The following is a 27,357-nucleotide window of genomic DNA, read 5'->3' as shown; positions in this document are numbered from 1 at the left end:
TAGTCTGAAACTCTGGTGGGGGACACAATTGAGGCTGGAACCCTTGATGTTGTTGTTTGAGGGCATAGTTGTTTTGTTGTTGGGGTTGTTGAGGTGGGTAGACTTGATCTTGAGGATTGGCCACATTGTTGCTTCTATAGGAGAGGTTGTTGTTCTTGAATCCTCCTCCTTGATTGTAACCTTTGAATCCTCCTTGATTTTGCATGTAGCAAATTTCTGCAAATTCATTCTCCCCATCTTGAACTGGAGCTTGTTCTTCAGCAAGGAAATCTAGTAGAATCTGGTCCAACTTCTCATGAACAACCTTCAAGTCCTTCTTGTACTTCTCATCTTGATCATTGGAGGCAAGCCTTATTGTTTTGTCATAGTCCTCATTGTAGTTCCCATCAGATTGTGCTAGATTCTCTACTAGCTCTCATCCTTCTTCTATATTCTTTTTGAGGAAATTTCCATTTGAAGTTGTGTCCAAAAGCATCCTTATCTTAGGTAGAACTCCTCTATATAAGGTGCTGAGCAAAGACTCATTGCTGAATCCATGGTGGGGACACTGAGTTTGGAAACCTTTAAATCTCTCCCATGCCTCACAAAAGCTTTCATTATTTCTCTGTGCAAAACTTGAGATCTCATTCCTCAATCTAGCAGTCCTTACATTTGAGAAAAACTTAGCTAAGAAGGCTTTTTTGCAGCTGTCCCAGGTTGTGATAGCTCCTGTTGGTAAGGTCTTTTTCCACAAGTGTGCTTTATCTCCAAGGGAAAAAGGGAACAGACTTAGTTTGAATCCATCCTCACTTACACCATTTATCCTTGTGAGGCTACAAATCCTGTCAAACTCATCAAGATGGTCTAGGAGATCTTCCATTGGCAAACCATGGAACTTATTTGCTTGTATCATAGAGATCAGTCCACTTTTGATCTCATAATTATTATTAGCAATTATTGGAGGCACAATACCAGCTCTTTGGTTATGTGTGTTTGGTGCATCTCCAGCACCAATGTTTCTTGGTCTTGGATCTTGATTGTTTTGTTGCTCCATTAGCAACTGATTCTCTTGTTCTTGTTGGATCCTTGTTCTCTGCTGTCTCAAATCTCTTGGTAGTCTGTTGATGTGATCAAGGTACCTCTGAAGATTCTGATTACCCTTGGATCTTGTTTGCATCAACGGACTCGATCAGGTACTCGAACAGGCACTCGGTCGAGCACTGGCTCGAGTGAAGGTCGAACTGACTGAGACGAGACGACTAATTGTATCCGGGTTGTGACTCGATCAGGTACTCGAACAGCAGATGTTCGAGTGGTAGCTCGAGTTGTATGTCGAGTTGGTACCTGAGACCCAAAAAAACCAAACAGATGAAGAATTTAAATCAGTAATGGTTAAAGGAGCAATAGAACTTAATCTTAGACTTGTATAAATCCTAAATGTCACAAATAAACACTCAAACAGGCAACGACGCCAAATTGAAACTCTTATTTTTGTGTGGTGAATGATATGATGAAAGAGATGGAATGATGTGATGATCAGGTGGAAGAGGTTTCAATTACTATTATGCAGTTGTAGTATAAGAGATGTCAAACCATAATGAGTGTGATGCAAGCAATCAGGATATGAATACTCATATAAGTTAAGCCAAATATGAAGGATGTTTGTCACTAACAACCTAATGATGATTATGAAATGCAGAATGTAAACCTACTAAAACAGGATACTAAATGCAAAGTAAACAGAATGATTAAAGCAATAATGAAATAAAGCAGGAACATGAATTATATTAAGCAAACTAAGTAATGCCACATGATTAAACAAAAACTAAATGAATGCAACAGGAAATGTAACTAGAATGAGACAGAGAATGAAACAGAAAGATGCAAAACATAAAACAGGAACTCTCGAAGGAGCTCGAGCAAGCACTCGATCGGATGCTCGATCGAGTGGATGGTCGAGTTGATAAGTGAATGCCAGAAACAGAGCAAATATTGAAACAGAGCAAGCAGCAATCAATTAACAATACTTAAAAAGGAAATCAATAAACAAAGAAAGGTCTTAAGGAAGGATTCATGGGATGGACTCAAGCTATGACTATCTAAATTGGTCAACAAACCTCAATCAACAATGAGCTATCTCTAGACAATGATCTTCTAATACATGTTAATCCATTCTCATGACAATAACAATCAAGCTAAGATATTCCCAATCTAGCTCTCACTAGCAAAGATCATATAAAAGCAGGCATTAGACAATAGATCATTAAAGTCAAAAATCAACAAAACATATAATCTCTTAGCATGCTTCATGATAATCTCTAGATCTAGCCTTATCTAACAACTTAGACATTGATGTGATGCTAAGAAGCTTAAGATCTAACCTTACCCTCTCAGATATAAGATTAGCATAGAGCATATCTAGCCTAGAAGAGATCTATAACAAACAAGCTTGACCAATCTAAACAACCAGAATCTTTATCCAACCTAATCCATCCTCAAGATCCTAAGCCACTACTCACAAACACAAAACATGATGAACAAAGTCATAAACCCAGAAATCAATGAAACTTGCATGTTTAGAAAGATGAGATGAAGATCTACAATATTGAAGAAGAAATCAAACTCAAATTCTTAATACTTTGAAAGTTATGAAACCAACAAGTATCAAAGATTTCTTAGAAAATAAACAAAAGTGGCTAAAGATCTAAGCAATAAAAAGCAAAAAGGAATAATTCCCCAAAAGGGTAAATACTAGGTCTAGAATTGTACTCTAAAAAGTCTCTCTTTTTGTGGCTGCAGGGTACAAGGCCTTTTATAGGGAAAGGAAGGGAAGCCCTAAAAATGCTAAAAGACAAAATAAGTGGGCGGCTCGGTCAACTCGACCTTGTTTGTACGTCTGTGGGGATCCGGGTTTGAACTCTTGGATTTTGCAGGTTGGTTCTTTCCTTTAGGAGAGGGTTTTGATGTTTTCTTATGAGTTGGCTTCGAAGAGCCAGCTTTCTCCAGGTCTCTAGTAGTAAGTGGCTTCTTTGGAGAACCTTGAGTAAAGTTTCGTTTCTGAATTTTTGCTCCTAGCAACTTTTGGGATGATCTTGCTGCTTGTTTATGTGTAGGGGACGACCTCTCCCTCGCTTACTTGGGCCTCCTACATCCCTCTCTAGTGTTGGGACATCAGTGTTAATGGGGCACAAAGCATGGCCACTCTCAGTTGCAGGTAAGATCTTCGGGGAAGGGTCAACTCCCAAGGTATTCTGGTAAGCAAGAATAGATTCAGCTGTGTTCTCCATAAGATTGTCTTTCACTCTGCATAACCCTCATGCGTCGAGCCGCACTCTCAGAGGGGTCCGGACAGGAGATGTATTGTATTGTGACTTCCCGGAGGTCCTCGAAGACTTGATTTCTACGAGGGTTATCAGTGGGTGGAGGAGGTAAACTTGGTGGCAGGTTAGGTACTTGACTTTCATGTCATGGGGGTGGTGTGTAAGGATCAGGACTCGTAACATCACGTTCCAGAGGGGGTCTTCTAGCTCGAGAGGAAATAGAGGGGTCACCCTGCTCCTCCACATAAGTGGTTGGTTTTTCTTTCCATTGAAGGTTACAAGCCGTATGAGCATGGGGGTGGTGGGGCAGAGATCCTCTATAACCATGTGATGATGTTGTAAGTTGGTGCGGTGGAGTTCTGCGGTATCGAGCCTTGTGTCTCACATCACCTGATTCTCTATAGCTGAGATGGAATTGTCTGGAGTCGGAATGTGATCTCTCATTCTCCTCAAGGTTAACAAATTGACGTTTTCTAGAATTTGGAATTGGTCTAGGTAGCCTGCTTCTCTCTGAAAACTGTGGTTGGTTTTTGGGAGGCAGGAAGTTATCTTGTGGAGTGTAATAATTTCTTGAAGTTGATCTTTGAGCTGACAGATCTCGAGCAGGGTTTCTCGGAACTAGAGGGATATCCTCTTGGACTTGCAACCCAGGCCACTTACTCTTATCATGTGACAGACGTAAGCAATAGGTACAATGATTTTTCAGGTTTTTATAATCTAAATGCACTAAGACCTCATTGCCATCAGCAAATTCAACAATAGTTTCCTTTGTAATAGGTTCAACTCCGTTCATAAGGACCTTTAGTTGTATAGCCGAGCTAGTGATTTTCCAATCCAGAAATTCGTCCATCACTTCACCAATGGTTTGGAGCATCTCAAGCTTCCAGTAATGTTTGGGGAGACCTTGAACTTCTATCTATAATGGAATCATGGCTGGAAAGGTTGTAGAGATGATTGGTTCCCATTTTTTTAGGATTACCATCCATTGGTCAAAATGGTACGGTCTGTTTGCCAAGACTTGATGTAAGTCTTCCTCTTTTTCGAATTTGAAATGGAAGCACCCCTGTCGTAGATCTGAGCTGGTGACTTTCCCTCGCAAGTTCCATCTGTTTATGAGAAACGGGAAGAGACCCCACATGCGCTGGAGGGTGGGGTTGGTTAGGCGTCCAATGAGTGTTAGGGCATTTTCTTTTATCAGATCTGAGGTAACTATTTCTGGGGCTCGGATACGTTTGCGTGGTGGAGGGGAAAAACCTCTTGTAATCCCTTTACCTTTCTGGTGGTATGGTATGCGGTTCGACATGTTCAGAAACACATATAGTAAAGCGATTTGGCGAAATGAGAGTGGATGAACAAGGTATGGACGAGGGACAAAGGCTTAAAGGTTGGGGAACACACTTAAGTAGGATATGGGTAGTAAATGCAGAGAAAACAAGAACAAATGGGCAGAATATCGATTGATACTAGAGTAAATGCTCTCCGGATTAGATCTTGTTGGGGCATGAACGAGTTCATCTGGAGATATATCCACAGGACAATGGTGGGTGAGCGGGAAGTGTCCATTATATAACGGTTGAACTGTTCTTATTGGAGGAGAGCAGTAGGTGAGATCCGGATAAAAGTCATCCTCAAGGTCCTCAGGGATGGTGCCTGGGAGAGTTTGAAAACTTACTCGCAATAGCTATTTTTGGTTTCTTTATATAGCTATGGTTTTTAAGGTAAGTTAAATCATGTCTCTTCTAATAATTTGTCTTTGATTGAGCTACAAATAAAGAGATCGTTTATATTGCAATTAAAAAGATCATTTATATTTTATTTATTATACCGATTTTATGTAAATTTTTCTTAGGCCTATATGCAAAATGGGATGTGGCAAAAACACATATGAAGGCCCATAAAAAATAAGGACATCGATTATGATAAAACATTGGCCCATAAAAATGAATAGTGATCGATTTAATGCAATGACATTAAATGCTCAAACTTTCCAAAACTGATTTAAATGGCAAAAACTCTTGCCAAAATACTAGTATAGATATAGAGATTGTTTGGAAGACTTTATAAGATTTAAGAAAACTAATCAACAAAATTATAAAATACTTTCTAGCAATCCTTAATAATCTTTCACCCTTTATTCACTTTTCATAATTTTGTTAAAGTTTTCAAAATTCTAAGTTAGAATTCAATCACACAAGTGTATAAACAACATATATATACATATATATATGCACATTTTTTTTTTTTCTTTAACATTAGATTTCGGCTGATATGATGAAATCCGCAACATATCTTAAAGAAAACCATATGTTTGACAATTTCAATCCGAGAAAATATAAGAGGATGAGTTCAGTTAAGTATCTGATAAGATCCTCCTAAAATATATCATAAAATTCTATATTTCCGTGTTTTTATCCATAAATAAAGGTCATGCAAGTTTAATCTATTCTTCTTCCTTAATTATACATTAAATCAAAAACAAATAAAGTAAACAAAAGAGAAAGAAAGAAAGAAAGAAAAAAAAAGGTTTAACCGAAAGCTCATCTATATATAACTCTAGTTCCATTTCAATAAAATTGCATTCAACAATGAAGAGCCTCATCGTTCTCGTACCTCTCATATGTTTCATCTTTTCACCAACAACAACGATCGCAACTTGGCCAAAACCTTTGGAAGTCTCCAATGAGGACACGCTGATAAATACCGACCAGAACCATTACTTTGGTGTGGATTTGAGTTTCCAAGATTCCAAAATTTGGAAATGTACTTATAACAACGGATCTGGAGCCGCCGTCTCTATATCCTACCCTGCACCTCCACCTCCTCCGTCGCGTAAGCCATCTCCACCATCGCCTAAACCATCACCGCCGTCACGACCTCCTAAAAAGTCGCCGCCGCCTCCTTAACCATTATCACCGCCACCAACTCCCAAAAAGTCTCCGCCGCCTCCTAAACCATCACCGTCTCCTCCTAAACCATTATGACCACCACCAACTCCTAAAAAGTCTCCACCGTCTCCTAAGCCATCTCCGTCTCCTCCCAAACCATCAATGCCTCCACCAACTCCTAAAAAGTCTCCGCCGTCTCCTAAACCACCACCACCAACTCCTAAAAAATCCCCGCCACCTCCCAAACCATCTCCTCCACGTCGTAAACCATCTCCTCCGACTCCAAAACCATCAACGCCACCTCCAACTCCCAAGCTTTCACCAACGCCTCCTAAACCATCTCCTCCGACTCTAAAACCATCAACGCCTCCACGTCCATTTCCCAAGAAATCTCCACCACGTCCACAACCTGTGTCCACTCCCACGCCAACAATGCCAACAACTCCAGCGCATCCTTATCAGAATCCATGGGTTCATTTCATCAGCTGCATAACAGATTTTGGGCCGTCGGCAATATGTAAACAACAGATGGAAGTGAGTTACTACACTGGGAAGTTTCGTGTTAGTGACTATTGCTGCAACCTTATTCTCAACATGAGACATGAATGCACCAATGTGATTCTTGGCTACTTCACCGATCCTTTCTTCGTACCTCTTATTCGTTGTACTTGCCACGTTAATATCTAGCTTTTGTTTGGGGGGTTTTTTCATTTTTTTTTTTCATCTTGGATAGTGATGCAATTTTTTGTTGTTGTCCATGTCTTATGGACCACCCTTTTGCTACATTTCACGAATAATAAGGTTTTTTTTCCTTCTTTAGATTATATTATTTTTGCCAATACGGAAAAAAGAAATTAAAAGATGTATAAAAGTCTCTCATCGAAATGCAATCTCATTTAATTACTTGAATAAAATTAGATTAAGAGGGTTGAACTAGTTTGACTTAGGGCAACCTCAATGAAGGTTATATTATTGGGGCTCTTATAATTTTGAATTAATATAAGATGTACTTTTAGTTGAATAAGAACTTTGGTAAGCATAATTACAATTTTTCCCTCCAATGGTGGGTTCTTATTTTGAGTCTCTTAACATAAAAATAAACATGAAGCTTGTTGTTGTTACAAAAACTGTTCTGGAATTTTCCCATGGAGCTTGTTGTTGTTCAATATTCTGCACATAAACATAATGATCCATACTTATATTTTGTATATAATTCAAAGGATAAGATCATATGATTAACTTACAAAGAGTTTAGACTCTGTAGTTGGCCAACTTAGAGGGAATAACTCGGGAGAGCAGATTGAATGATACATCACTGCAAGTAAAACAGCCAAAACAATTGCTCTAGCTTCCCAAGCTCAGGTGGGATAGTTCCCACCAGTTTGTTGTCGTTTAGTTGCCTGTGAAATCGGATAAACGAAACAGAAAAGGTAAGTATAGGTAATGCAAAAGCTTCACAGAAACAAACTTGATGAGTGTGACATATTACAAATAGCTGAGACGTGACATATGATTGGACCAGTGAGCTTATTTCCATGGAGATACCTAATTGGATATAAAGCATGTATTTATGTATATGCCAAGAGCTGAACATATGAAGCATACGTATATGGTTTAAATAAAGGAGACTCACAACTTTCCGGTAAATGAGAGATTGCCAAGTATAGGTGGGATAGGACCAACGAGCTCATTGTCACTCAAATCCCTGTGAAAGAAAGTATCAGTTGAACACAATCCCCAAACAAAGAAGATCAAACACACAAATGGGTGACTAGAAAGAACCAAGAAACAGAGAAATTAAAAAAAGATGTGAAATTTGGCAGTTACCCAAGAGGATAAACATTCCCGGAGACAGGAAAGACGACGGAGGAGCCATCTTACTAATGACAAGTACAAATATTGTTACTCTCTGTCAAACCAAATTCCCCGCATTCATAATCAAAGGATCAAACAACTAGCCAATTTGGTACACTGGTTGAGATATTTTCCTATATCGATACTAAAGCTTTAAACTTTGACAAGAATTGTGACACTACCAAGCGACAGAACACAAAACTAAAACACACACAGAATACACCATAGTCAACACCTTACTGAGTAAAGCACAAGTAGCTATGTTGATACCTCGATTCGATTCCACCACCGGGACCGTCCAAAACACATTTAAAATCTCCTGATGAAGCATCAAAGATCTGAACAACACCATCTAATCCACCAGTAGCAAGTAACTGTCCATAAGATTGCCAAAATTAACTTGGTCACAAAGGAATTGCTATAAAATGGCCTATATGGGATCAAAAATCAAACAACCCTAATTTGTTTACCTAATCGCGAAATCTCCTTCGCTACGCATCACCTCCGCCGATTCAATCTCCTCCGCTACGCATCACCTCAGACCCCAACCTCCTCTGATTATATATCATTCGATTCCATCTTCTTCCAAAGTCGATTCGGGACTTCTATTGCGAGAGAAAGAGAGAAAAAAAAAACAGATTGAACTCGATCGATGATAAAAATTTTTTGCTCTTCTATTATTTTACTTGTCCAACAACAGCTTGACACGTAGCGCCTCTTAAATCAGATTTCTTATCATTTTTTCTTTTAATTGATTTATTTTTTTCCCACAAACAGTAAAAACCACTCTTAAAACCTCCCATTAGGGATAATCTTATTAACTAGGATCTCATTCGCGCTACAACGCAGGGGAATATTTGCGGACATGTACGACATATAAATTTTAGTATAATCAATTACATTAAATCATATATTTGTGTAATGGGTTTGGATAAAATAGTAGAATGAAAAAGAAATTGGTAATATCAAATCTCAATGAGCTTATATATCAAATTCTCTTTCTCCCTTTCATGTCACGCAAAAGAAAGTCAAATTTGTTCTCAAAATTTTTGAAAAATATGTTAAGGGGCATTAAAATATATGGCCGTGAAATGTGTTTATATGTCAAATTGAAGCACATAAAAACAAAAGCTACATTCAAGTATGTATTTTTTGTTTTTATAAATCCATATATTTTTGGATACATTCAGATTTATTTTTGTATCCAAGTTAAACATAATCTATCAACAAATCATGACCAAAGAAAAAAAAAAATTGGTCTTTATATAAAAACTAACAGATTGACACATGAGCAAATTATTGCTATAAAAAAAAAAGAAGATTCAAAAAAAGCACCATATGTTTCATCGAAGTGATTCAAGAAACATGTATATCTCGTTTGAAACCATGCAACAGTTATTGTTTCGACATATGTTAAAAATATCAATAAAAATAGAAAATTTTCAATGATTAGTGAGGAGTGAATATGTTAGTCGACTTCTATATCCTACTATATTAATTGAGAAATACAAATATGAAACTAACCTTCAAATGAGTAAAAAATTATATTCAATTGCCATTCGAAAAATTTAATTAAACTTAATTAATTAATTTAAATAAATATAATTAATTAAAAATAAAAAACACTCACAGTTCAAATATTAAAAAATCTAAAAAAATAAAAATAAAAATATTTTCTCTCTCTAATAAATTATGGACAAAATTAGTAAATATTTTTTAAAAAAAAATATAAACCAATTAGAATTTTAAAAACTAAGATTTTATATCCAAGTATATAATATAATTATTTTTAATAACTAATTCGAAGATTTTGTTAAGATTTCAAATTATGATTCTCCTATCATCTTTATTTTATTTTATTTACAAATTGTTTGGAATTTTCATATAATACTTATGATTAATCAAATGCAAAAATATTTCTGCATATGTTGTGATTTGAAATTTTTAAAAACGAATATATATTACCCAATCTATGAAAAATGTGTGTTTTAATTTCCAAATTGGCCGGTTGGTAAAACTAAATTTAAATAGATGATAAAATAATAATTTTTATTTGCTCACAATTATAATATTAAAATTACTATTTTATATTTCACAAAATAATGATGCAAATACAACAAACAAACAATATAAAACTGTAATAATATGTCAAAAATAAAATACTATAATATTCTAAAATAATTAGTATTCAAATAGACTAATAGATTTACAGAATAAATAAAAATAAATATCATCCCAAACAAAATATTTTTAAAAAAAATATATAACAATAAAATTTATTATTATATTATATATATTTTTTTAAATGTTGACTCATGCTTAAAGCACGTGATATCTCCTAGTTTATAGAGTAAATAAAGTCCGTTTCAATATTTAGGGTTAATTAACACTGTCATAAATATAATCTTAATAATATATTTGTGAATCAAATGTTTAAATATAGATTCGAGGTATATGCTCAATTTCCAAAAAATTGAAATCTATATTTATGATTAAGATTTTTTTTTCAACATATTTAAGATTAAGATTATACTTGCATATATAATAATAACTATTGTGATATGATTTTGTAAACTATTATCGTGTAACTGAAAATTTAATTTTATTTTTGGTTAGTTTGTAGGTTTGAAATCAAATTATACACTATTGCTCCCAAAAATATCAAAATCAGATTATTCATTTAATTTTCGAGTGGTTATGTGACTTATGTCAAGTGCTAATTATTAGGGTGATTGATTTTATTGAGATTTTCATATTATCTCTAAACATTTTTTAAAAATGGTTAGTTTTTTTTATAGTCCGAATAATTAACATTAAAGGTTTTATTTAAAAAATTATATATATGGGTTTCCTAAATAATAGGAAAACCAATATTCTCGTAATTAATATGGTTTTTATTTTTGGAAATGTTTGTTTAGTTTTCCTTAGGAGTATAATTTAATTTAAATAAATATTGTAAAATATAGTTAAATTTCCTTATTATCTCTAAACAGTTTTTAAATATGGTTAGTTTTTTTTTTATAATTCGAATAATTAACATTAAAGGTTTTTGGCATTCGAATATATTTATAGTTGTATGTTGGGTACTATATTTGGGGAATGCTAAATTTAAATTGATCTTCTTAGATATTTTTATTAAATCAAAATTTTAAAATATATTTATACGTTTTAATTATGGTAAGTTTGTTTAAACGATAATCCATTAAAGGTTTTGTAATGGTTTATAAAATTAAAATCATCATATAATTAAATTATTTTCTATTTGATGGTGTAGATAAATTACATTATCATTATTAATTATTATGTACTTTATTATAATTACAGAGATAATTTTATAACAAACTTAATATTATTGTTGTAAAATTTTAAAAATTTGTTTTAAAAAATATTCTCTTTTCAAAAAATTAAAGATTTTTATTAAATTATTTCGTAGTAAAATTTACATTTTTTTCTTTATTAGTTATTAATAACTTAAGTCATATAAGAAATATGCTATTTTCTAAATAAGAAATATGGTTTTATTTAAAAAATTATATATATATGGGTTTCCTAAATAATAGGAAAATCAATATTCTCGTAATTAATATGGTTTTTGTTTTTGGAAATGTTTGTTTAGTTTTCCTTAGGAGTATAATTTAAATTTAAATAAATATTGCAAAATTTAAATACATTTCAGATTTTAGCCCGATAACCCATTATAAACAAAACGGATATTTCTGACCTGAATCTAATTTAGTTGATTTTGGGTAATTTTCTAATTTTGACTAACTCGAATTCATTTTGTACTTCTCTTTTACTAATATAGAGATGTTACTTTTTTTCGAAAGAATGTAAATCTTAAATCTGGTCATGGCCCGAACTAGCTGATCAAGTGGCAATTATGGTGGGAACTGTCAACTTTATCAGAACGATCTCTTAGATGACTAATTAAATTTATTGACGTTAAAAATTGAGTAAAGTCCCGCCACCTGAGTTCGATTAGTTCTCCGACATTAGGCATTAGTGTTTGGACCTAGTAAGCAAAAAAATTATTGACGTGCTCTAGATATATTTTTGAACCACAATAACTAAACTATATACTACCTAAAGCTATTTTACAATAAACGGAAACTAAGTTTTCAGGATCACTCCTGAATTAAAAAAAAAAAAAAAAAAAAATAAAAAAAAAATGTCACAAGTGCTTTTAACATCATAAATGATAATCATAAAACCATTAGCAAAGCCCACCTTCGTATACTGTACTTAGTTTTAAGAGAATTAACATATATTCTATCCTTTTTTAAGTAAGGTTTGTGAGGTTGAATCAGTTTACATTAAGAGATGTAAGATAATAATAGTTCTACTAATCTTAAACGGAAACATTTTTAAAGACTAGATATTTAAAATATCCCCCGCATGGCATAGCATGGTGGCACGATACAAATGATTTGAATATATGACATGGTCTCTTGTTTAATAATTTTTTAAAAGACCATTTCCATCCATAGTTCTTCGGTCAAGCTCAAGTCACAATAAAAATAGCAAAAGCTCTTCTTCTTCTTCTTCTTCTTCATCCTCAGATCGGTAATCACTCCTCCAACTACAAATCCATGGTGAAAGATTCCGTGGCCGTGTCTTCTCTTCTCTGGACTCTCTTCCTCTTCTCCATCATCTTCTCACTTCAATCAAACAGCGAAAAGGAAGAAGAAGATACACCAATCACACGATTCCAACAATACTTAAGAATCAACACCGCTCATCCAAACCCTAACTACACCGCAGCAGTCTCGTTTCTTCTTGATCAAGCTAGATCAATAGGTCTAACTTCTCGAACAATCGAGTTTGTTCCTGGTAAGCCAGTTCTTCTCCTCACATGGCTAGGCTCAAACTCTAACCTTCCTTCGATTCTCTTTAACTCTCACCTCGATTCTGTTCCCGCTGAATCCGAGAAATGGATTCATCCACCGTTCTCAGCTCACCGTACCATCGATGGCCATATCTACGCTCGTGGCGCGCAAGATGACAAGTGTGTCGGTGTTCAGTACCTTGAAGCAATCAAGAACTTGAAATCAAGAGGCTTCTCTCCTCTTCGCACTGTTCATATCTCATACGTTCCTGAAGAAGAGATAGGTGGATTCGACGGGATGATGAAGTTCGCGGCATCTTCCGAGTTTACAGAGTTGAATTTAGGATTTGTCATGGATGAAGGGCAAGCGAGTCCTGGAGATGAGGCAGAGTGTTTTACGCTGAACGTACTCCATGGCATCTTGTTATACGAGCTGAAGGCATCCCAGGTCATAGTGCTAAGTTGTATGATAATTCAGCTATGGAGAATTTGATGAAGAGTGTTGAGTTGATATCTAAGTTTAGAGAGACGCAGTTTGATTTGGTCAAAGCTGGTAAAGCTGCGACTTGGGAGGTTATCTCTGTGAATCCAGTTTATCTTAAAGCTGGAACTCCTTCTACTACTGTGAGTTGATGATTTCAGTTTTGCAATTTTTAATTTTTTTTTTTATGTGTATATGAGATAAAAGTGTTTTTTTTTTTGTTTTTTCCAGGGGTTTGTGATGAACATGCAGCCTTCAGAAGCAGAAGCTGGGTATGATCTAAGGTTGCCTCCTACGGCAGATCCAGATCTTATGGAAAAAATAATTGCTGAAAAATGGGCTCCTTCTATTAGGAACATGACCTACATAGTAAGTGAACATGCACCTAAACTAGATGTTGTTTGTGTTGGTTATAGAATATTCTTTAGCTCTTTGTTTTTAAATCTGTCTTAAGGAGTGATCCTTCTATGGTCTTCCTTGGTTAAGAATTTAGCAACAAATGCAGTAAAGGAGAAAAATAACATTTTGTGGCTACGCAAAACTGTTCTTGGCTTTTAATTAGGGAGAATAATCATTCTGCTGTATTTTTCTTGCCACCAGATAAAACTGAAAGGAAATTTAAGAGACTATTTAGGACGAGCTATAATGACTCCAATAGATGATACCAATCCTTGGTGGTCTATCTTCAAGCAAGCTGTTGAAGCAACGGGAGGAAAACTCGCAAAGCCTGAAGTTTTGCTTTCAACAACGGATTCACGCTTTATTCGCACGTTGGGAATTCCGGTTTTGGGTTTCTCTCCAATGAGTAATACTCCTGTTTTAGTGCATAACCATAACGAGGTATTTGGCATGATGATATATTATGTATTGATATCTTTGAGTTATATATATATATATATATATATATATATATATATATATAATCAAAATACTGATATAAACATTTTCTCTTGGCCTCAGTTCCTTAAAGATACTGTGTTCATGAAAGGTATAGAGGTATACGAATCGGTTATCAGCGCACTAAGTTCCTTTAAGGGAGTATCTGCTGGTCAAGTGATCTGAAACATGTATGGATGCAAGCAATACATTCACTCAAGACTTGTGATTATATCCTAAGTGGCTGCTAATAGTTAAGTAATTACCCTTTGTCAATATCAGATTATGTGATTTGTCTACAAAATTCTCAAACTTCTAAAAGAAATGTGGTTCGTGCTTGGACCAGGATTTTAGAATATGTTGATCTTTAAGCTCTCAAAAGAGTTGTTGTTACATATCTATTGCATTGAATAAAAGCATGATTCTAAACTACGAGTTTGTTTGGCCTAAAGTATAATCTTTTTGTCTCACAATATACACCTCAAAAATCCTTCTTCTGACACATCAATTTTTTTGTTTTTTTCCAACCACATGCACCTTAATTAGAATATGACTCTGTCAGTGGTTGTTCAAAAAGAAGGAAAACCGTTAAGAGAAAATTTCTAAAATTTGGATAAGAAATCAATTTTATAGTTTAAAGTTTGAAGAGCAAGAAATGGACAAACGCGGAAGGAATATTACCTCCCATTTTTTGTTTGGGCTAACGTTTGTTTTCATTCCACTAAAGTTGAAAACAAATACAACAATTGGAGGATTATGAAAATCGAATGTTTAAAACACAAATGAGAAGGGCATTCTCCAATACCAAAACAATAAAGAAACAATGATAGAAAGGGTTAATGGACAATAGATTCTTGAAAGCTTTGAGTCAAAAGCTAGAAAGCATTTTGGTACATGTGAGATCAAAGATCATTGAAGAATGCTATATATTTTTTTTGTAGGTCAACGAGTTTCGACTCATGGACGATGATTTAGGTGGCAACAACCGGTCTCACGTGTTTTTTAAGCAACATGGATGGACGGACGGTGGCAAATTGAGGCTAAGTACATTTCAAGAGCTGATGTTCTGTATAGGCAGATTCTTGCTGAGGAAGTTACTAAATCAATGGCAGAAGAAACTATTACCCAGGGCCGGCCCAGTGAAATTTGTGGCCCAATACAAACAATTACTTTTTAATGGATTTTATAGATAAAAAAATAAAACTGAAACTAAATCTTAAAATTTCGGAAAATGAGGCCTATTTTTGCAATAAAAAAATAGATAAATTTAAAACTTGAGGCCAAATCTATAATTTTCATAAAATTGAGGCCTATTTTTGCAGTAAAAATATTTTTTGAGGCCTATTTTTATTACTAAAAATCTCAAAAAATATGGAGGCCCAACACCCATGTGTCATAAAAATGGGTGAATGGTCGGGCCTGCTATTACCTGAGTCAGCTAGTTGGGTTTCTTCTTTCGCAAGAATCTGATGGTTACATTTCAAGAGCTGCTCTGTATAGGCAGAATGAATATGATGGTTTCATGAAATCAGAAAATTCTCTCCCGGTAAGTAGATTTTGCCACCAATATCATGTCAAATACTCAAACACTTGGCCATATTCGTTTGCCTATGGCTGGCGATATAATTTTAGTTGAATATTTTTTCCGGTATATTCACAGTCGAGCACTAAACATAGTGGGCAAAAGGAAGGAAGTTGTAAAATATTTTCTTACATCATCTTTGGTGATCTTCAAGAGTAAGAAGAAACTATATCCTTTAAAGGATGATATTATGAATCTTTTTTGTTCGTCATAATTTATAATACGTAAGAAACAACCAATCATCATGATGCTTATGCCATCCCTAGGGACTTGACAGACTTACTACATAAACTACATCATGGACCTGATACTGATGATGCAATCCCTCTTGCCACCCGTAGGAGATGGGTCGGTGATTACACCACACTATAGTATCTCTCCCAGGTTATTAATTTAACAATCGTTCTGATATTGATATCAACAGATCACACGTGCTATATAATAAGGTCTAAGAGTACCAAGGATGAGGAGCTCAGAAAAACAATTTTTGAACTCCGAAGCGATGTGCGTCACTTAATAGAGGAACTATATGGCATGCATGTAAAAGATCAAAGCTGACATTCAATAAGTCAGTTTCAGTCCAGCGTTGTATCAGAAGAAGCAAATAAACTTTCTTTGCTTTAACCTCACAAAGCCGGGAAAGAGAATAAAAAAGTAATATTCTCATGCACAATTATATTCTTGCACACACAAAAAGTCTGACCACTTTCTGTAGGAATAAAACCCATCTCCTCTAAAGATGTTTCACACTACGATCTGAATCAATTTAATTCCAATAACGACCCATCAAATGGTTTATGAAGACCCCCGTACGTGGTTCCAAAATTTATGTCTGAAATTTGTTGTGATCCACAAAAGAGTTTACAATATGTTGTGACGAGAGCCGGTCCAGAGCATTAATACCGCAAGTTTAAAAAAATTGGAAAACACGATAATAGAAGTCACGATCATCAATGCCTCAAGCTCAAATAAAAGTTTGGGAAACAACGCGAAAAAATATGCAATCTATTTTTTTTAGCCGTTTAATACTTCTAGTTATTAAATTGGATAAAAAATACGCGATTTAATTTCCGTTGCCTTAAAAAACCATCGTTTTATTTATAATTGTAAATTCATACTTACGACATAACGATTGTTAACTCTAATGACGTAATTGTTAACCACGGTTAAAATATAACTCCACGTGGTTAATTAGAGCTAACGAAAGACATTGTTGTCCTTATCTTTTTTCTCCAAATCGATTTGGGATCGAAGAACCCTAGAAGCGATTTTTCTTCTCAAACTTCTTCAAATCCCGAATATCTTTGATTGCGATGTTTGTTGCCGTCTGAGTAGTTGCGGTTCTGGTTTATTATGTGGTGTGTTCGTTTCAAGAATCGACAGAGAGATGAAACCGTTGTTAATTTCAATTGTAATGTTTCGGGTTCGCTATTTTCTGGGTATTGGGTATTCAATTGGGTTTAGGGGATCAAGCTTCTTTTTCTCTTCATCCTCTGTCTTCAGTAAATCAGTGTTAGAACCATTCACCATTTTCATTGCCCTAAGAGATTCTTTCAGCTTCTTGATCTCATCTCTCGCCTCTAGTAAGCTCACCTTCTGCCACGTGTATGGCTTTTGTTCATCTGTCCAACTGAAGAATTTATGAACACCACATTTGTAGAATCTTCTACCCGGATTGTCATTGGTCCATGACTTCACAACAATCGTGACTCTACCACAAGTGCTGCAAAGAGGACCCCAGCTCCGGCTCGAATTCGTATCAGACCTTGAATTTTGGCTCACCGTTCTCTCAAATCAAATGTGATGTTCTCAATTTTTTGGCTTCTAGGTTTTTAAAATCAAAATCGATTTGGGGGAAAAAGAAGAGGGCAATTGTGTCTTTATTTACGACCAATTAACCACGTGGGGTTATATTTTAACCGTGGGTAACAATTATATCATTAGAGTTAACAATTGTTAAGTAGTAAGTATGGATCTACCATTATAAATAAAACGATGGTTTTTTAGGCAATGGAAATTAAACCGCGTATTTTTTGTCCAATTTAATAATTAGAGAGGTATTAAACGGCTAAAAAAATAGATGATGTATTTTTCGGATTTTTTCCCAAACAAGAGATCACAAAATGATTCGAACTTGACAACTCAACATTCATAATTATACACCCTACCAACCAATTTGAAGAAAAATAATCAAAATAGAAAGTCGAAAATTTACTAATACAAGACAATGGACATGACTTGCTTGCTTGGCCTCAATGTCGACTCTGGTTGCTTGCTTTACCACAACTTTAAAAACAGAAGAGAAAAGAGCGGAGAAAGCAAATATGGTATCTATAGAGAGGTCCACCATTCCTGTAAAAAAAAAAATGAATTTGCCTGCAAAAAGGGGAAATGTGAAATCAATTCAATCAAGATTCAAAAACTCTAGGAGAATCAATTAATAGACTCAAAGAAAGGTAGGTAACAGAGTTTTGTCCATTGCTTTCTTAAGTGATGGATGTGTTCATTTTCAGTTTCTTTGCTCAGTGACCAAAACAAAGAAAGAGTTATGCATTCATTGATGGGAGTTATTGTTATCCCAGGTTAACTCATTGAAGTCAAAAGTAGGACAACTGCAATATGCATTCTGTAACTAGATTTATGTATACCATCACTCGGATGTGATCTCAACCTCTAAATTTTCATTCAGTGTCATCTCATAATCATTATGAACCGTCTTGAACTCCTTGTTAGCATGTTTAAGTGATTCCCATGATATATATAATAGACCTTTCCTAATTGGAATCTGTCATAGAAGGAATTACAACTTCCTTGCAGCATCATTAACATTGTTTCTTGAATTTGTGTTTATACCAACAGTAAAACCTCTATAAACTAAAACTCTATAAATTAATAAACACTAGAAATTAATAAATTTTGCTGGTCCCAAACCAGACCAGTGTAAAAAATATCAAAATTTGATAAAATAATAAGATAATAATTTTTTTTGAAATCTCCATGTGAAATATGGTCTAAATAATGGTTATGTTGTGTTTTCAAACTATAATGATAGTAACATGTCATAAAAATAGCTAAGTTTTTTAAAAAAATTTAATTTCTATATAGACCATCTTCATTTTGATAGCTTTATAGAGTATTTGTAATTTATTGTTAATAATGTTTTCTAAATATTACAAATTTAATTCTAAACTGATAACATCGTAAAGTCTAGTCTTATTTTGCTAAAATTGTCTCAATTCTTAATTTTAAAATTTTTAAAATTAAAGTATATATCTATAAATTAATAATTATTAATTTACACTATAAAAATAATTATTAATTTGTAGATAAATTAATATCATTATAAATTAATAAAATGTCTTACGCAAAATCAGGCACAACCTTATCTCCAGGTTCAACAGTCTTGAAGAAAGCTATTTGGAAACTGCAAATCACCCCAAAGATCCAACACTTTCTATGGAGATGTTTCTCAGGGGCAATAGGAACTTCAACACAACTTATAACAAGAAAGGTTCCAGCAAGTCCTATTTGTCAACGGTGTTGTCTAGGAGAGGAAACTACAAATCATATATTATTTATGTGCCTGTTTGCTCAATCAGTTTGGAAGTGTGTGATTAGCAATGTGGGCCATCTCAGGCTGGGTGATGATGTAGAAGACAATATTGGTCAATTGATCCAATTGGCTAGAATTCAATCCTTACCAAGACAACAACGACTACTGCCCTTTTGGATTATGTGGCGACTTTGGAAAGCTAGAAATGATTTCTTATTCCGCAAGATATCAAGAAATCCAGATGTTGAAGCCAACAAAGGAATAAAAGAAACAAATGAATGGCTAGAAGCTAATACAAGCCAAGAGACTACATATAATAACTGTCAATCTTCTACAACTACACATCAGATGCGACACTTAAACAGAGATACTCATTGGTCTCCACCCCCAGAAGGATGGCTGAAGTGTAATTTCGACAGCGGATTTACAATGGATCGTTCCTTTACAAACACTGGATGGCTACTACGGGATTGCAATGGAAAAATGATTATGGCGGGGTGTGCTAAACTACGCTCTGCTAATTCACCTCTACAAGCAGAGGCACTTGGATTCCTACATGTTCTTCAAGTAATGTGGGCTCATGTGTTGGACTTAAGCGCAGGATCAATGGTCATCTTGATCCAAGACACAAGGAGTGCTTGGATAGTCCACCAGTCTTCAAGGTCAGCAGATCCTTCTACAGACCTAGGAATTGCTCCCGTAAGAAAACCAAATTTTTTGCGGGAACAGAGTGCCATCTTCATTCCGCAAGCCCACTCGTCGTAGTTGTCTCCCTTCAACAATGGATGAGAGATGACAGCCCCTGGATTATCAGCAGAGGTCAAATCGTAAGGTGAGATCGTCCGCCTCACTTCAGTCGTGTTCACGGCATGATTACCGTTCGGGTTCGTCGGAGGATTAACACCGTCCACCATCGTCGTTCAAAGAAAACAAAAGAAACGTTTTTGTTTATAGGAAAGGTTCAGGCTCTGATACCATGAACAAATAGAGGATCCAAAAGTTTTCTATGTTCTTGATGTTCGATCTTTACACATATATATAAACACAAAAAATGACAATCTGTACAAATCATAACTCTGCATATTAAGGAAACTAAATCACTCAGCTGATCTCGAGCGAATCACGTCCAACTTGATGACCAAGTCTTCTTAACCATGAGTAAACCAGAGAATAACCGGATCCATCTCCAACATCATGGACACAGATATATTTGGTTCGAAAGTGACAGTCAACAGTTAACTTCGCTGATCAACAGATGTGAGGATCATGTTTTATTGGGCTCCCTGCTATACGATATACGATATTGGATCTCTAAGTTTCCAAACTCATCCTTAGAACACGTGAATCGTGAAAGGAATTCAGCTGCAGATAAGCTTTCCCATTTTGCTTCTACTCACAATTCTATGTTTTTCTGTATATTGTACCACCTCCTTGGCTGGTTGACTTTCTGTATTACCCTTTTACTGATTAATAAAAGTTTCGGTTGTTAAAAAAAAAATAATAATAAAATATTATGGTCCAAACATTATTAATTTATAGAAGTTTTACTGAAGTTTGAAATATAGGAAGACATCCTTCTCCTCCAGAATTTTTTCTATTTTTCTCTTGATTTTGTTTTTTTTTTCCATTTTTTTTTTGCTACAGTTTGTTAAGGGCTTTACATGTGATCATATAGGTGTGTTCCGATTACGGATATAATTCGTTTCAAATTTTCTCGGATTAAGATAATTTTGGGTAAGATAAATTATTATTCATTCAGCTTTTAAAATTAATTATTCAGTTCAGGTTTCTTATTAATAGGTGTTGGGTTTGGATTGGTTTAAAAAAAAACTAAAAAGTTGTTCAATTTTAATAAAATTGGTTAGATTTTGCCAAAAATTGTATAATTTTGATATTACAATGCTTTTTGGATATCTAGGTTATTTCGGATATTTTTGATTATAAAATTATACCTATAACTAATATTTTAGGATATATAATTTATTTTAGATTCCATCATGTTTTTTTTCTTTTTTTGACTAGTACACGGAAACAAAAAAAAAAAAAACAATCCCACCTTTTTAATAATTTATTCTATTAATGTCTTACAGTCACACCCAAAATAAAAGTAGATAAGATATTAAAAGAGAAAAAGAGTTGAATTTAAATAGAAAACCTTGACCCGGTAAAACACAGCTAATTTGCACAACTCTCTCTACCCAAAACATCAATAATACAATAATATGGTCCGTCGTCTTGCCTAATCTCAACTTCTCCCACCAACCCACCCACATCAGTGTCCATCACACTCGCAGATATCGCACGTGTATCTCACGCTCATGACACGTGAGTTGTGAGGTTCGCTTATGCTCCGCGAGTTATACCCACACGCCTCTTCTCTTTTACATCATCACTCATAGGTTACGCACGTACTACCATTACATTATCATCTTTACCTTATTTTTATTTTTATTCTTATTTTGGTCTTCATTCTATATACATATATTTTTTTTAAAATTTATCTTGATGTCTTCATTATATATATATTTCTATTTATAGATTAATGTTTCCTCTTCTTTTTTTTCGACATGTCTATAAATATGAGTTATGAATATATTGAAACGCACGCAAATATCGAGAAAAAGATAAAAGAAATTATCACTTTTTTTGTTTTTGTTTTTGGTGACACGAGCAACGTCAATATCTTATACGAGAAGAATATTTATTATTTTCACTCATTTAATCAAAAAAAAAAAAAGAAATCAATATCAGTTTTTTTCTCGGGATCCGGACTCAATATTTGTTCTCTTTCTCTCTCTCTCTCTTTCCCGTGACATCTTTTGCGTAACGTCTTTGATTAGCACACGTTTTGTGGAATGGCGGCAGCGAAGAAGGTGTTTGGAGCGGCGGAAGCGAGTGATTTGGTGAACGAGCTTCGTCGGAGCTTTGATGATGGAGTGACTCGTGGTTATGACTGGAGAATTACTCAGCTAAAGAAGCTCTTGGTTATTTGTGATAACCATGAGCATGAGATCGTCGAGGCTCTTCGCGACGATCTCGGCAAGCCTGAGCTTGAATCTTCTGTCTTTGAGGTCTCTAAACATACTCTGTTTTTTTTTTTTTTTTTTTTTGGTTTCCTCTTTATGATTTTGCTTTCTCCAGCTTGTTAGATTAGAATTGAGATTGGTGATCAATTCTAATTCGAATCTAAGTTTCTGAGTTTTTTTAAATTTTAAAAAATTGAAGATCCATTTATTACAGTGTGATCAAACGCGTGGTGGCATTGTGGTAATATAGGATTCACGAAAACTAGAAGCTAATTTGTAATTAATTACAGTGTGAATTAGCTATTTTGTTACCCCCTGAATTAAGTTTGTGAGACTCATTATTGTTTTATTCGAGGTTGATTGATTTATCTGTTGATTTATTAGTAGGAAAGCATATAACCTCGTATTAGTCTTAGTGTTTTTATTTGTTGTCGACTTGAGTTTGAACTTGGTGTTTTTGTTTTATATTTGGTAGATTTTGCGTAAAATAAAGAAGCATGCTCACTCCTTTATGATTAGTTGTAAGCGTCGTTTAAAACCATCAAGGAGTACATAATTTGTCTAGTGAGATATTTCTTGAATTTGTCTATGAGCCATACCTCTGTTTAAATTGGATTAGTATATTTCTCCAACTTGGTCGAAGTCATTAATATCTTTTCACCTTAGTTGGCTACGTCGATGATGTTGTGTGTCAACATTTGTACAATACAACTTCAGTGCAACGTAACTTTAATAGTACTCAAGTCAAATCAAAACTGCTGGTAACTTTATGTTTGTTCGATGTAGGAACCAATACTCTAAAAATATTGGGGTCCTCTTGAAAGCAATACGCATTTAATATCTTTGTGCAACTGATACCTACCCGTATGGATTCCCACGTTTTCCATTACTTCTGTTCCTTAACTCTGTAACAACGTTTACATCCAATGACACCCACACAGAGCTTTCGAAAACTGTCTTTTCCTGATCATTTAATGTTACCAACAGAAGTTACCCTTGAGTTGATTAGTTTGTGGTTCTGCCAATTCTTTAGTGGTCCATGGTCTTTATCACTTTTGGCCCTAAGCTGTCGATTTTGACAAAGACTATTCTTGATTACATTAGCTGTTATCTGATTATGATGTTTGACTAATTATGCAGGTAGCTCTACTGAGGAACTCGTGCAAGTTAGCTCTTAAGCAGCTAAAGAACTGGATGGCGCCGGATAAGGTGTGTTTTTGATCAAGGCCTTATGCAGAGTTTTGTTGAAGCTATGGTATTTACTGTTCTGTTTTGCTTTCAGGCAAAGACTTCTCTAACGACGTTTCCTGCATCGGCCGAGATTGTGTCTGAGCCTCTTGGAGTTGTCCTAGTAATCTCGGCTTGGAACTATCCCTTCTGTATGTCCCTTATTGATTGAACTTTCACTCTATACATTGTGTATGAATTCTGACAGTTTCTTGTTTTCTGCAAGTGCTGTCTATTGATCCTGTAATTGGGGCAATTTCTGCTGGAAATGCTGTTGTCTTAAAGCCATCAGAACTGGCTCCAGCATCGTCTGCTCTGCTCGCAAAGTTACTGGAACAGTATCTCGACCCTTCTGCGGTGAGGGTTGTCGAAGGAAATGTTAATGAGACAACTCTTCTGCTAGATCAAAAGTGGGACAAAATATTCTACACAGGTTCTTATTAAACTTGACTATATTGTCTCTTTTAAAAGTTGTTCCTCAAAGGTTTCATACATGAGGAGCAACATGAAACGCACTGAAAAAATTCCCACTTTTGCTTGGTTAGGTAGTTCCAAAATCGGGCGTGTCATAATGACTGCAGCTGCAAAGCATCTCACACCAGTTGTCTTGGAGCTTGGAGGAAAATCTCCTGTTGTAGTAGACTCAAACACCGATTTGAAAGTACTGAAAAATACTTTTTTCATTCAGAGTCCTGCATAATGTTTTGTTTGTACTGAGGCTAATGTAGTTTGTTCTTTCTCGTATACTGGAAAGGTTACTGTCAGGAGGATAATCGCAGGCAAATGGGGTTGCAACAATGGTCAGGCGTGTGTTTCTCCTGACTACATCTTGACAACAAAAGAATTTGCTCCAAAATTGGTAAGGTTAAGAACCTTAAGATAGCTTCTTGATGCACTTTTGTATTTGACCTTTTCTTCTCTCTTCCCAGATTGATGCCATGAAGCATGAATTGGAGACATTTTATGGGAAGAAGCCTATGGACTCGAAAGATATGTCACGTATAGTAAACTCAAACCACTTTGATCGCCTATCCAAGCTGTTAGAAGAGAAGGAAGTTTCTGACAAAATCGTCTACGGTGGTGACAAAGACAGAGAGAACCTGTAAGTTCCTCTCTTTTATATTCTCATTATCCCTTAGTTCCCTTATGCTGATCTTTAGTCTTACATCCTTCAGGAAAATTGCTCCAACAATCTTGCTTGACGTACCATTAGATTCTTTGATCATGAGTGAAGAAATATTTGGCCCTCTCCTCCCAATCATCACGGTAGGAACCATTTTTACATTCTATATAGGCTCTGCTTCATCTCCTTGGAGGCAACTTTAACGATCTCCTTTGTTCTTTACAGCTCAACAACTTGGAAGAGAGTTTTGACGTGATTCATTCTCGACCAAAACCACTGGCTGCATACTTGTTTACCCATAACCAGAAACTGAAAGAGAGATTCGCCATGACAGTTTCCGCTGGAGGCATAGTGGTCAACGACATAGCTGTTCATGTAAAAACACACTAGCTCTATCTGATCTATTAAGCTGGATACATACACACACACTTTAGCAATTTATCATAATAAAACCGATGTTTTGCAGCTTGCACTTCACACATTACCATTTGGAGGAGTTGGTGAAAGTGGAATGGGTGCTTACCATGGCAAATTCTCATTTGATGCTTTCAGTCACAAGAAGGCTGTTCTCTACAGAAGCCTATTTGGTGATGCCCCAGTCAGGTACCCACCGTACTCGAGAGGAAAGCTTAGGTTGTTAAAAGCCCTTGTCGACAGCAATATATTCAATATATTCAAAGTCCTTCTAGGTTTATCATAAACGGCTAAGATCGTAGCCTAAGACTAAAACATGAATACCACTTTCCCCTTGTATCTTACTTTCTTGGTTTTTTTACCCTATGAACATGGTTTGTTGTCAAAAGATATATGATTTGTTTTATTGTGGATGAATATTTAAGTTGATAAATAAAAGATTGGTAACCGGTTTCTTCATTTCAACTTAGTTGTTTACAAACAAAGATGACACAGAGTGATTTTTTATCTAAACCATGTTGTAAAAGTTCCCGTATAAAGGGAAAGAGAGTTGTGTAGCAACAGATCAAGAAGAATCTTCAAGAATGCTATGAATCTCTGCCCTTTGTTCATCTGTAAGTTGTTGTGGGAACTTAGTCCGAAACCGAACTCTCAAATCTCCTCTCTTCCTTTTCTCCTTTGATTTTGGCATGCCTTTGCCTTGAACAACTGTAGCATATCCAGGGTGAATCACATCTTCTATCTTCAAACTCATATTGTCACCATCAAGTAAAGCAACAGAAAGCTCGCATCCCGTTAATGCTTCGACGAGAGAGACTTCCACATCCATTTCGAGGTCATCTCCTTCTCTTTTAAACACCTCATGCTCTTTCTCAACTATCACGAATATCAAATCAGCCGGTACGGTACTCCCCATTGCTTCGTTTCCTTTGCCTTCGAATGTTACTTTTGTTCCTCCTTTCCATCCTGGTTTCACTTTTATTTCCACCATCTCTTCCTCCTCACTCATTTGCCTACACAACACAAAAATTTAGGAAGCTAGTTATATAGTCTTCTTTTCGTAACCTTGTTGCCAAGTTAGGTAAAGAAACAGAACCAACCCTGAGCTGGTAATAACATCTCTCTTGATCTTGATCTTCTTGGTACATCCGTTGCATAGCTCCTCAAGCGTGCATCTTAGCTTCTTCTCTGTTGGAGAAGGTTTGGCCACTTTGGCCGAGGAGCTCGAATACAAAATCGGGTTGGCAAAGCTCCTTGGAACCGTGGTTGTAGATCTCTTAAGTGTCGGCATAAATCCACCGGAATCCGTCATCCTGTTGCTCCTCCCTACATACGAGAAACTCCGCAATGTCGAGTTGGTTGAGGTGTCCGTGGCCGTGTTGTGGCTACAACTTCTCGAAAGAGATATTCGTTTCTTGTTCCCCACGAAATTGGTATTGGTGTTGTCATATCTATAGCTACGAACCTTACAAAGACCCACACCTTCCTCATTATTATTAGTATCCCTCCCCTTCGTTTCCTAGGAAAAGAAAATCTATCAAATACATATTACCGAACCTCAAAAGAATTAAATCGTATGTTTTGTTGTGAAACTAACCTGGACTTTGAAGGCGTTAGGTTTATTCCGTTTAGGTTCTTCATCAACACGTTTGGATTCGTTTGTGACATGTTTAGCCTTATGAATATGATGATGATGATGTTTAAGTTTTTCACGAGGCAAAACCCTTGAGATTGATCGGCAAAGTTTGAAGAGATCACGGAGGAGAAAGCTTCGTTTCTTCGCCGATGGCTGAGCCATACCTTGTGTTGCCATTCACGGCGGAGACAGAGAAAAAGAAAGAGAAAGAGAAAGAGAAAGAGACAGAGAGAGAGACGTTTTCGGGAGATAGATGAATGAGAGAATTGAAACGTTTTTGTTATCGTAACTTCCTTTTTTAGACAAAATCTTTTGCCATTGACCGAAACAGATAGGAGCACAGATCAATAAGGTTCAAGATAAGAAACGCTCTCATCTAGAACTTGATTCGTTTTTTTAACCTATCTTTTTTCTTTGGTCGGTCATTTTATTTCATCTCAATCTCATAACGAGTCGCTGTTGTCATAATATATACGATATCTTTAATATATATTCACATATGACAACAATATGACTACTGTCCAAAAAGATTAGGAATTGACTTTTGTAAAAATGTAATGATATAATTCTTTACAT

At 35.4% G+C, this 27,357-nt stretch overlaps 2 protein-coding genes, 1 long non-coding RNA gene, 1 other non-coding gene and 2 pseudogenes across 6 annotated transcripts; 4 read left to right on the top strand and 2 right to left on the bottom strand.

The window, feature by feature from the left end:
* Positions 1 to 530: 530 nt before the first annotated feature.
* LOC147928601 (small nucleolar RNA R71) lies at positions 531 to 637 on the top strand. The gene has a single exon (XR_015581031.1). It is a non-coding gene; the product is annotated as a small nucleolar RNA R71 (small nucleolar RNA).
* A 5,211-nt stretch (positions 638 to 5,848) lies between these two features.
* On the top strand, positions 5,849 to 7,008 carry LOC104742165 (uncharacterized; annotated as a pseudogene).
* A 163-nt stretch (positions 7,009 to 7,171) lies between these two features.
* LOC104742164 (uncharacterized) lies at positions 7,172 to 8,888 on the bottom strand. 2 transcript variants are annotated; one of them, XR_760466.3, is made up of 6 exons: positions 8,509 to 8,733; positions 8,309 to 8,412; positions 7,818 to 7,889; positions 7,674 to 7,729; positions 7,429 to 7,584; positions 7,172 to 7,354 (listed from the first exon to the last, which is right to left on the bottom strand). It is a non-coding gene; the product is annotated as an uncharacterized LOC104742164 (long non-coding RNA). The 2 variants fall into 2 exon arrangements; XR_760467.3 differs by lacking the exon at positions 7,674 to 7,729 and having other exon boundaries at positions 8,509 to 8,888.
* A 3,669-nt stretch (positions 8,889 to 12,557) lies between these two features.
* Positions 12,558 to 14,601, top strand: LOC104742163 (uncharacterized; annotated as a pseudogene). The gene is made up of 4 exons (XR_015580849.1): positions 12,558 to 13,487; positions 13,576 to 13,713; positions 13,945 to 14,184; positions 14,305 to 14,601. The product of XR_015580849.1 is annotated as an uncharacterized LOC104742163 (transcript).
* Positions 14,602 to 21,947: 7,346 nt separating this feature from the next.
* Positions 21,948 to 25,604, top strand: LOC104742162 (aldehyde dehydrogenase family 3 member H1). The gene is made up of 10 exons (XM_010463135.3): positions 21,948 to 22,426; positions 23,522 to 23,590; positions 23,664 to 23,760; positions 23,835 to 24,041; positions 24,154 to 24,269; positions 24,363 to 24,467; positions 24,538 to 24,710; positions 24,784 to 24,874; positions 24,957 to 25,106; positions 25,198 to 25,604. The coding sequence occupies exons 1-10, from the start codon at positions 22,211 to 22,213 to the stop codon at positions 25,429 to 25,431; spliced, it is 1,458 nt and encodes a 485-aa protein (XP_010461437.1). The 5' UTR covers positions 21,948 to 22,210; the 3' UTR covers positions 25,432 to 25,604.
* LOC104743871 (uncharacterized) lies at positions 25,584 to 27,224 on the bottom strand. The gene is made up of 3 exons (XM_087484089.1): positions 26,743 to 27,224; positions 26,246 to 26,664; positions 25,584 to 26,158 (listed from the first exon to the last, which is right to left on the bottom strand). The coding sequence occupies exons 1-3, from the start codon at positions 26,956 to 26,958 to the stop codon at positions 25,711 to 25,713; spliced, it is 1,083 nt and encodes a 360-aa protein (XP_087340215.1). The 5' UTR covers positions 26,959 to 27,224; the 3' UTR covers positions 25,584 to 25,710.
* Between the last annotated feature and the right edge of the window lie 133 nt (positions 27,225 to 27,357).

Source organism: Camelina sativa, chromosome 14, assembly GCF_030686135.1.
Source record: "Camelina sativa cultivar CO46 ecotype springtype chromosome 14, ASM3068613v1".
Classification (NCBI taxonomy): domain Eukaryota; kingdom Viridiplantae; phylum Streptophyta; class Magnoliopsida; order Brassicales; family Brassicaceae; genus Camelina; species Camelina sativa.
Note: the sequence above shows the minus strand (reverse complement) of the source record. Positions and strands in the feature narration are given on the sequence as shown.